Genomic DNA, 11,658 nt, shown 5'->3' with positions numbered 1-11,658 from the left:
CCTGGATAAATAAAGGCTTGTAAATATGAGATTCATTTAGTGTGGATACATTTAATTTCGTTGGGGGTAATACAAGAACTCTTCAGATCGAGGAGGTGAAAAAATCCTTTAGAGAAAATGTCAGAAACCTCGCGCATGTCCTGACGGAGGTGCACTACATCGTCTTAGTGGCTGACTTCAAAACATGAATGAAAATATAGATATCAGCAATACATACTGATTGTATTCAGTAAATGATGGGCAACTAACACAATAAAAAGACTACACAGATAACTAGACAAACAGAATATCAGAATTAAAGAAGTTTTGTCAACCAAAAGTGAAACATGATGAGCGTCTACTCCTCAAATAACCATACATCAAATTCAAGTTTCTCAGTAGAAAAAAGTCTACAAAACTACAGTTTGCATTAAGGCCCATAAACATGGGTCAATTTTGATGAAACTTACATTTGCTCTATTAACAAATCTTAGCAAATCACATACCAAATATCATTTTTCAAATCAAGGTAAAAAAAATCCGAGAAAACTAATATTGAGACAGACAAACACTAAAATCCCTTCGTTGGAAGTGGACTACACAAAGGAAGAATCTACGTAATTGATTACTGCGCGTATTTGAATATTACAAACAATTTACTTCTATCAATCATCCACATGTATATTAAAACAATAACTAAGGGAAAAGAAAATTAAAATTGTTTCTGCTCAAAATAGAAATACATTTTCTTTTGAACATTTGGAAATTTAAAGTTAACTGTATTGTGACGTCATACTTTGACACCCTGTGAAAAACATTCCCCATCAGCCGTACAATCTTCTGGAGGGTTTTCCGATAGAAACATCAGCATTACCAAGAATAATGGTAATCAGAAAAGGGGGATGTTTTCCTTTCCATTTCCTACCCCTCCAAGAAAATAAGAAGCTCAAGGAAGACTTTCGTTTGCTCCCCTTTCTAGATGGATTTCTTCCATTGGACCTACAAATATATTATCATCTGTTGTTAAACTACCAATGTACTAGTACACCACCTTTGACATACATTTGTAGTTGTGAAACAGAGATGTCTAGAATGTACTATAGTATTATGACATTAATAACGTAACATGTGAAAACAGAGTTCCAAAAGACTTAATGTTTTGGTATGGACAAAATATATCAATACCTTAGATATACATGTATCAAGTTTTCAGGGTTGCAAATTTACTTGCTTACCTTTCACTAGCATTCTTAATTCCATCATTGCAATAGCGTCGTCTTTCGGAGACAGATGAGAAAACCTCATTTCCACAACATTCGTCTTTTTGCAGGTGCTTGGAATTATTCACATCTGTAACAATACCATAGAAATAACAAAATAAGTTATGCTTTGAAATCGCTATGTTGAATCACAGCACGTTTAACCCTGAAAAATGACCTTAACTTTAATAAGGTATATCTGACATATGCAAGGTGAAGATAACGAACAGTGATCAATCTCATAACTACTACAAGCAATACAAAATAGATAGTTGGGCAAACACGGACCCCTGGACACACCAGAGGTGGGATCAGGTGCCTAGGAGGAGTAAGCATCCCTTGTTGACCAGTCACACCCACCGTGACCCCATATCCTGATCAGGTAAACGGAATTATCCGCAGTCTATCTAGCACTTTAACATTCATCGATTTCCAATTTGTTCAATGCATTGAATGCTCAGGTAGATCTTTCTGAATGACAACAGCTTTCGATACGAATCTAGATAAAAATGCTGAATTCCCTTTAATGATACGATAAAGTTTAAAGATCCAATTACATTATATAATGTCTATTATTATTCAACCTAGTCCATTAACATATCATGTTATGTAACAATTGTGTGATGGGTTAACGCCCCTTTCAGAATTTTTTCATTCAAAGTGAGATACTACTCCTGCACTTGATCTCCTTTATATATATATATATATATATATATATATATATATATATATAAAGTCAAAAAATAAAATCCAATACTCAAACTTTTATCTATAGCGCTTTCGCCCTGCGGGCTCGTCAGTAGATTTTTAAACGTTTAAAAATCTACTGACGAGCCCGCAGGGCGAAAGCGCTATAGATAAAAGTTTGAGTATTGGATTTTATTTTTTGACTTTATTCTACCCCGATACCAAGAAAAAATAATTTATTGAATATATATATATATATATATATATATATATATATATATATATCAGGATATGGGGCTCACGGCGGGTGTGACCGGTCAACAGGAGATGCTTACTCCTCCTAGGCAACTGATCCCACCTCTGGTGTGTCCAGGGGTCCGTGTTTGCCCAACTATCTATTTTGTATTGCTTGTAGGAGTTATGAGATTGATCACTGTTCGTTATCTTCACCTTGCATATATAAACTCTGATACGTGACCAGATGTTAGTGGTGTCATAAAATTAGACTTATGCATGACGTTCAGGTCTATAGCAGGGATATTTTTTAACGTGCCAAGGCCTGCAACGGATTTCCATTTTTAAAGTCTGATTTACAAGATTAGTGACTCTCTCCTAAAGATGAAATATGAAATCATTTTTTATTTCTATGTCTTTGAACTAACGTGGTCAATGGCGTGGTTCCAACATACGACCTCCTTTCACAAACCGTATACTTTAACCGCTGGGATTCCGAAACCGGTAGAGGGCAGTAACAGTACGGTGACACGTGACCTTAGTTATATATACAGTATATATATATATATATATATATTACTAAGGTCACGTGTCACCGTACTGTTACTGCCCTCTACCGGTTTCGGAGAGAGAGAGAGAGAGAGAGAGAATTCTTTTATATGTGACAATGTCCGACAATTAATAGAAGAAAAGGTTTTGAAACATTTATAACACTAGTAAAACGAAAGCGCCTTCATTTTGATAATAAGTCGTTTTCAATACTGCTCTAGATACATGTACCTGATTTCACATCTGGTATATCCAGGAGTCCGTGTTTGTCTAACTTTTATTTTTGTACTTTTTTATAGGAATTATGACATTTTCTTTACATTTTGATTTTTACGTTCTACATTAAAAAATGTATGTAGCATAAATCTTTTAACTTTAATCGCAAGGCTTGAATCGCACGTGTACTTTTAATTCAGTGTACCCTCTTTAAACAGTAATCAGGTGTCAAAGAATACAAACACACGGATGTAATCTATTTTTGTTGCCTGGGCCTAATATTCATTAATGCAGTGTAAGCACCCGTCATAGATACATAAATCATATGGTAAATTCAGAGCAGAATGTGGTTAAAATCGATGAGTTTTTATCTATGCAAAGCATTAAGACATCATTACGTTAACTTCAGACAAATAGAACTTTTAAAAATCCAACAACAGAAAGACTTACAAAGTGGTACCAAAATCGATACTGCTAATATTTAATAGAAGTTAGGGCGGTGTTGACCTTACTTGTCCAACATTAAAATATTTTAAAATGCACATTTGAAAATATGATTAATATTAATTTTGTATTTTGATTTCCACAGCATACGCTTTATATGTCATGCACTTGATCTGTAATCATATCTTGATTTATAGACAATATATGTCCTGTCAAGATTGAAACATACAACAAATAAATGTTCAATATATAAATAATGCATACTAGAAAATATAACCACCAATACCCTGATGTCTTACCGTCTTTGTTGTAAACTTTATTTCCACAGCATATGCTTTTCTTGTCGTGCACTTGGTCAGCCCAACATATCTCGATTTCTGGATTGTATGTTCCATCTAAATTTGAAAAAAATATCCAAAATGGTTGTAAAAATCGCAGATTTGCTACGCCTACACACATCTCGAGAGTACAGTTGCTCATAAACCGTATACAGTGTGGATGGGGTGGTGTGAGAAAAAGATGGGAATTTTAAGTTCTGGTTATAGATATAAACGACTGATAAAAATTCTGATTAAAATACCATATGTGTGCTTCCATATCGTCAAACTTTAGAGATTTTAGAATTTTGATAGTTATTGCATAGAATTGTCTGTAAACATTAATGTGCATAAAGAACTATACAAATGTCAGCATCTACAAAAAGGAACATTCAAATACAAACATTAGACGAAAATACTTCAATGGGACTTCAATCGGCAGAAGTAAACAATGGCAGCAATCCAAAAGTTATTCTTTTAATACACTTCTGTACAATTAACAGCTAAATAATGTAGCATCATTCTTACTAGCTCCACAGCACTCCAATCTCTGTCCTTGATTGTCAGATTTATTGTACGTTCCTGATTTATTGCAACACATTTCAGTTGTACTATCGAATTTCTTGTATAATATTTCGTTATCCTTCGTGTACACACACAAAAGCTGTCCATCGTTATCTTCTACCTCTGAAAGTGCAATAATTGTCACTGTTAGTCTATCTATTTTAATCTTTTCAAAACGGAAGAGCTTTTCCAATTCATATTTAATGTTGATATTACTTACCACGACCCAAAGTACAATGTGCAGCAATAGCAAGAAAAACTATCTGCAAACAAAGTCCATGAACCATTTTTTCTGCAGACTGTCAGACCTCTAACGTAACGAGTAACACGGATACGCTTGTTAACTGTCCTTTTATCATCGACTGATGAGTACTTCCGGGAAAGAGGTATAGCGCATTTGTTGACGAAACGGCCGACTCCGAAATGGAAAACTAAATGGAAAACACCGGTTTCCAATAATAGACTGGCGTGTTATATTTAAATATAAGGTCGACTTTTTTTATGTTTCGTTAACCAAGATAAATAACTGCTGCAGTTTAGCATTACTGACATATCAGTCATTCTTAAATCAATAAACCATTTTCTTATTTGGAATGATGAACAGTACAATATTTTCATAGGTGCATTCATATTACACAACAACCCTTTTACATATGGCATTACTTAACTCACTGTCTTTTTCTGACATAACTGCAGCACCTTTAATAAATTTCATCAGTTCAGATAAGATAAGATAAGATATTCTTTATTTCCTCCAAATTAATGGAGAGTATATCATAATCAAATTATAAACTTATTTGAACAGAACAGGAAAAAAACATATTTATAGTATGTACATATTTGAAACTAATGATTATAATCTACAGATTACGGCAGTCTATGACAAAAAAACCTCTATTTTTATACAATGTATTTGCAACAGTTAGCATGATTTGCTTCCATTTTGCATAAGAAATATTTTCAAAGCTTGTACCTTGAACACAACCGATTAAAGATAAAAATTGCCATTCATGATCTTGATATTCAAACAAAGCATACTCTTCTACACTGAGTATTTGTAGAATATTTTCAAGCATAGTTTCTCTGTCTTCCAAGAGGTTAAAACAACTTAGCATAAGATGCATATTAAGATTATGCGTATTCCTATTACATAATGGACACAATTTACAAACAATTTTCATTGAAGACACTTGTACTAAAAAGTTAATCAACAATCTTTTGGACGGGTCGTCCTTAACAATTTGCCATAATCTATTAGGCCTCAGCTTTGTGTGTAGTTTCCTGAAAAAGTACATATCAGTGTCCACAGAAAGAGAAGCAAGCCATTGCCTTTCTTCTGTTGCCCATATTGCTTTAATAACAAGTTTGGAAAAATCACATTTGTTAAAAACTGTGGCACTGTTGTTTTTGAATAAGTCAATAACTTGATATTTTTCTGCCGTTTGTAACATAATTTTGGTTGAAAAATATTTTTCAGATATCTGAGCATCGACTAGATATTTATAAACTTTATAATGTACAGACGTTTTGTCTGATCTGTGAAGTCTGCCTAGAAACAATAGGCGACACTTGTCTATATAACCCTGTATGGTCCACAGTCCAATATTTGAGATGCTGGAAAGTGATGGGGAAAATTTAGAAAATCCTTGAATGATTCTTGAAAAATGCCTTTGTATATATTCAAGATGTTGTGTGTCCGTAAGTGTTAATGAAGGCCAGATCTCACAAGAGTAGAGGACAGAGGGTAACACGACACGTTTCCATATTTTTGATGAAACAGCTGGATGGATGTCAGAGTTATTAACACCAATAGAATATAATGAGTGATTTTTTTTATCTTGCTGCTTTACACACTCGTTCCGCTAGTGTATCACTTTTCATATTTCCTTGTAGAAGGCAACCAGCATAAACAGTACTATCAGACCGATGGATTTCATTACCAAAAAGAGTAATGCTATAAAATACAGAACATTTGTACGTTTTGTTAAATACAATTGATACACTCTTACATGGATTATAATGAAGTCTCCAAGTAAATGCATACTTTTCTACCTGGTTTAGTAAACATTGTAAGGACCTTGGTGAATTGCTTAATAAAGCAGTGTCATCTGCTAATAAAATACCTGGGATATGTATATCACCTAATATAAGATCATCGTTAGTTTTGCATATTTCGTGTAACAAATCATTTATATACACAAGAAACATAAATGCACTGAGGACTCTACTTTGTCCTACACCTTGTGATATTTTGAAAAGTTTGGAGTTTATACCACCGAATGATACAAAACATTTACTGTCATCATACCAATTTTTTATAAGTTGCCATAGTCTTGTGTCAATATTAAGGTGACACAATTTATATAAAAGACCATTATGCCAAATTCTATCAAAGGCTTTTTCGTTATCTAAAAATGCACAAAACACTGGAGAACCTTTGTCTACATAGTAACTAATGATTTCTCTTAAAACATAACATGCTGGAACGGCACCATGAGCATTCCTAAATCCAAATTGTAATTCATGAGGAAATGATATACTACTATTTGTGAAACCATCTTCAATTCTTGATAGTATTATTTTTTCAAACAATTTGCTCACAACAGATGTCAACGTAATCCCTCTATAGTTCGTAGGGTTACACTTATCCTTATTTTTACCTTTGTATATAGATATGATTTTTCCAACTTTGAAGATTTCAGGTACGTATTTTTCTTTAATTATAGCGTTAAATAGTAGACACAATTTTTCAGCGAGTATTTTCCCACTGTGTATAAGATGTTCATTTGTGACGAAATCCGGACCAGGAGCTTCTCCTTTAGAGAGTAGTTCAATTTGGTGTTTGATCTCCTGAACGGTTATGGCGTCTCGTTGTTCGAAAACAGTATCGTGGTGGTTCAAATTCCTATTGATGTTCTCTACGGTTTTGTCTATGTGGATTTTGAATTCCTCATCAAACTTTTTAGGATGATACTCTTCGTTGGCAAGATCAGAATAGTATGTCTGCCATAGATTGCACATATCTGCGATGTTTTCTGCGATGAGATCTTTATATTTCAATTTAGTAGGTAATCTTGTACTAGAACGCTTTTTGTTTTTCCACGCAGTTTTATAAAAAGTTCCTATATCAATTTCGGCGGCTTTTTCAATTTCATCAAATATTGTACGATTCCAATCTGTTTGTGTGGGCCGATGCAGCTTTCTAAATTTACGTTTTGTATTTTTGTAGTTTATGTATGATTCCCTGTGTTTATCTCTTGGTGATCCGTCAGATTTCCAGATCCTTCTTGAGTTCCGCATTTCGTAATGGGCATTCTGCAGTTCTGATTTTTTCCAGTATGGTTTAAGATGTGGATTGAATTTTCCATACGGTATATGCTCATCAGCAGCTGATAGAAGTGATGCGGTAATGTTGACAAGGAACATATTAATGTTTTCCTTCGATAACAGTTCTGTTTCTACTGAGTTCAGAACGTTAGTACATGTATTCTGGAATGCTGTTAAGTCGGTACTGTCGGCAGATTTCCATTTGATAACGTTTCTTGAAAAGTCTGGAGGGAGGTTGGAGAAAACATTAGGAACATCGATTTCACATAGTAGTGGAAAATGGTCAGAGACTTTATATTCAAAGTCTTGAAATATTTCTTTATATTTAACTTCTTGTGAAATATATTCAGGGACAAAGATGTAGTCACGTAGAGACTTGAATTGTTTATCTTTAGTTTGGAAACTAAATTGATTCCCAGATGTAAATAGACTACACATATTTCTATCCTGTATATTTTGAATGAGAAGTTTTGATTTCGGACTTTCGGACTTATTTTGAACGTCTGTGTTAAAATCACCACACAGTACTGCAGGACCAATTTCAGTTAATTCATCAAACAAATCGAATACATCTTGTATCACGACTTTGTATTCTTCATAGTTAAGGTTTGTTGAAGGAAGAAGACATCCTATAATGAACATTTTCTGTGAATGATATTCGATTTCTATTGCCAGGATTCTTTCATTTCTCTTTATATGTACCTCTCGAACATTAAAATCACTAGAATTTCGAACAAGGAATGCTATTCCTCCTCTTGTGATGTTATGTTTCGATATTCCTGGAGTAGCAAAACATGCTATATTTTCTGGGAATGACGTACGTAATACTGATAAGCAGTTTTTCGGAAGCCAGTGTTCAGATATGAAAACGACATCAGAAAATTCAAGCACATCAGATAACTCTGAAAGGCAGCTGAACACTCCATGTACATTCCAACATGAGAGGATCATAAAGGTTATGAAAAGAGGCGATACTGACATTACAGTTTTTCTGAGCGGTCCTGTTCAGTGTTTCTGTCATTCCGGATAATCCAATCCCTAACAGAGATGGTATCTGGCCAGAAATCTGGATCTTGGGTTTTCTCGTAGTCATCTTCAGCGATGTTTGCACGAATTACAAATGTAGGGAACCTTCTTGCTGAATGATGAGCGAGGAGAAATATGCTCGATACGTTGACATCTTTATTTTCGCACCATTCTTCAATGTCTGCCTTGACGTCCTCGTATGTTGTGCCCCTTGCCTTAATGTTTGCTAAAACAATGCGTTTGGTTCGGCGCTTGTTTCTAACAAACGTATAGCCTGTAAAAGATGTTTTGGTTCCAGCAAGGTTATCACTATTCCCCTCCAAAGATGCTAAAGCATTTGCGTAGGTTTTTGTCATATTGAAGTTTTCTTTCTGGTTTTCTACTTTCTCTGATTCTTTTCTGTCACGTGACGTAGAGGCATTTACTTCTGGAAAAGTAGTTAGAACACCTCGATCCATTAATATTCTTTCATCAGTTTGTTTGTGAATCCGCGTCACTTCTCCATCGCTTTTCGTGCTGTTAGTGTTCTCATTTTCACTGTGTCGTGTAGTCTTTTGTTGCTGCACAATTTGAGTTTGTTTATCAGCAGAAGGCATTTTGGGAGATCCCTTTGTATTCTGATGACCCCTTTGGATTTTCCTTAATTCCCTCAATATTTCTTCGTTGGATTCATTGGCGTCCTCGCAGGACTTTAGCCTTTGCCGTAGGAATTTGATTTCGGATTTTAGTTGTGCTGTACTATCTGCCAGTCTGTTTTTTTCTTCAGCACAAGTTGAAATTTCTGTTTGTAGACGATTTTTATCTGCACGTAATTGACGAATGTCGTTAGTTTTTGACCGTAGTTCACAAGCAAAGGTCGCTTTCAGTTCTGTTAGAGATTCCCTGATAGGGAGAAGTTCTTTGCGCATAAGGTCTTCCATGATATGTAGGGGTAGACTATACATGTATGTATCCATACTTTCTTCGTTTGTGTTACCAACAATACTCTGCGACAAGTCTTGTGACATGGCGTGTTTCAATCTGTGCTTGCTGATGACTTCCCTCTGGAACTCAGAGGTCGACACAATGCCCTCCACAAAAGCAAATATATAGTATACATCACTTGCGTATTTTTCGGTCACTGATTTCCCGGTGCCTCGTTGACGCCTTTCTGTTAGGAAACCTTGAGGGAAATCTTCTATTTTGGATTTCGCATAGTCATACAAACTTTGTCTTATATCATTTAGTTGTTCGGGTTCTTCACAACATTTCCCCACTATGTTAAGAATAAAAGCCTCCTTATCATATTGACCGAATTGTGTTTTTATCATTCATATTACACAACAACCCTTTTACATATGGCATTACTTAACTCACTGTCTTTTTCTGACATAACTGCAGCACCTTTAATAAATTTCATCAGTTCAGATGCCTTTGGTTGATAATTCGAGTTTTTAGTTTTGCTTAAATATCATATGAAAGTTGCTACATGACTTTTTATATTTACTTTTGAGAAGTCAAACTGTATAACAGTTCTTTTCCTCCCTTTACCTATTTTTACTTATTACATAATGTGCATTTGTGCCCTTTTTCCTGTAGTATTTGTTTAACTTTTCATCAGCAACATTACGGTTTAAAAATCCTGTGCACACAGGAACATGTTAGTGTAAACAAACGGAACTACAGTAATCTTGGAATAAATTCCCTTTCTTTAAGTCGTATTAACCTTGCAAATATTGGAAGTTATGATGAAAATGACTAATGTTTGTTATAATATTTGTATCACATTTATAACACACACACACCCTCTCAAGAAAACGACCCCAAAAAATGAAAAGCCAAAAAACAAAAAACAGATTGGGGAAATATTTGACTTGAACTCGGAATGTATGGTTTAAGTGTAAGATTACCGAGCACCTAAACCACTAGGCCACCCAGGCATGTAAGTTTAAAGGTTTAACGTTTGACAGGCTATTAAATCTCAAGGTCAATTATGAGAACAATTTTTTCATTTTTTATCCATTTTCAACAAGAAGGCCACCTTAAACCAAATTTCCTCAAATGGATTTATGTACAGTCTTCCTCAAGTAAAACAATTTAAGTGTTTTATTTCTGATTTAGGGTGGCCTTTTGCAACAGTTTGCAATTGGATATTACATATATTTAAAGATCTCGCGCTTCCATACAATATGTAGGTTTAAATGTCCCAAGTCAGCCGTTCACTGTAAAAAGCAGCCCTACTCCCAAAAGTCAAACGTTTCGCGACCTTTTTTGTAAATCTGTACTTTATGATTTTAAATGTTTACATGTGACATGAGTAATGCATTATATTGTTTAAACTCTAAACGTTTGCCGGACTTTTGATGGAAATCCCCGTATTTATTATCTACTCATATCATACATTGTTTAATGAGCAAAATACAACACATTGTTAACAGTTTATTACTCACAGAAATTTAGGTTTTGTTTTGTTTTAAAAATCATAGTCATTGATTAATTTTCCGGGACTAAGATTGTTGCTTAAAGACAAACTAATTGATAACTAAAATAGCTCACCCCAACATTTTAAACAATGCAATAGGCACTAGGTTCTCTTCTTCTGATAGGTCCTGAATACTTTTTAATACCTACTTTACGGACGGACGACCTGACCGCACCATTGTATCTTATGAGGTGTTATAACGTACTGCTACAACATTCAAACTGACGTGGAAATGATGTACGTACACATCTTATCAAATATTTAACGCTCACTCTTCGTAAAGTCGATTTATTTTCATTTGGAAACAGTCATATAATCATTCATAGATATTTTAAATTTCGAGGGCATTGAAATATTTTATATGTATAATGTATTATTTCATTGTCAATAGATATTTTAAATTTCGAGGGCATTGAAATATTTTATATGTATAATGTATTATTTCATTGTCAATTTGCATACACTATACTATTTTATTTTTATTTTATCTTTTGTATGTTGTAAAGTCGCTTTAGAGTAACGTTGCTAGACATATATAACATGGTAAATATTTTAAAGTGAATAAATTATTTAAAGATATATATATATATATATA

General features: G+C 34.2%; 1 protein-coding gene across 1 annotated transcript; it reads right to left on the bottom strand.

Annotated features, from left to right (window-relative positions):
- Positions 1 to 205: 205 nt before the first annotated feature.
- LOC125677690 (uncharacterized) lies at positions 206 to 4,665 on the bottom strand. The gene is made up of 5 exons (XM_048915825.2): positions 4,470 to 4,665; positions 4,214 to 4,372; positions 3,668 to 3,763; positions 1,215 to 1,329; positions 206 to 978 (listed from the first exon to the last, which is right to left on the bottom strand). Exons 1-5 carry the CDS (start codon positions 4,534 to 4,536, stop codon positions 804 to 806), a joined length of 612 nt encoding a protein of 203 aa, XP_048771782.2. The 5' UTR covers positions 4,537 to 4,665; the 3' UTR covers positions 206 to 803.
- Positions 4,666 to 11,658: the final 6,993 nt, after the last annotated feature.

Source organism: Ostrea edulis, chromosome 3 (genome assembly GCF_947568905.1).
Source record: "Ostrea edulis chromosome 3, xbOstEdul1.1, whole genome shotgun sequence".
Lineage (NCBI taxonomy): Eukaryota > Metazoa > Mollusca > Bivalvia > Ostreida > Ostreidae > Ostrea > Ostrea edulis.
The sequence above is the reverse complement of the archived record's forward strand: the minus strand, read 5'-3'. Positions and strand labels throughout refer to the sequence as shown.

Coding starts and splice junctions, on each gene's coding strand:
- LOC125677690 (XM_048915825.2), bottom strand. CDS start 4,536: ATGGTTCATGGACTTTGTTTGCAGATAGTTTTTCTTGCTATTGCTGCA. Junction 4,373..4,469: donor ACATTGTACTTTGGGTCGTG/GTAAGTAATATC, acceptor TTGCACTTTCAG/AGGTAGAAGATAACGATGGA. Junction 1,330..3,667: donor TAAAGTTTACAACAAAGACG/GTAAGACATCAG, acceptor GTATTGTTACAG/ATGTGAATAATTCCAAGCAC.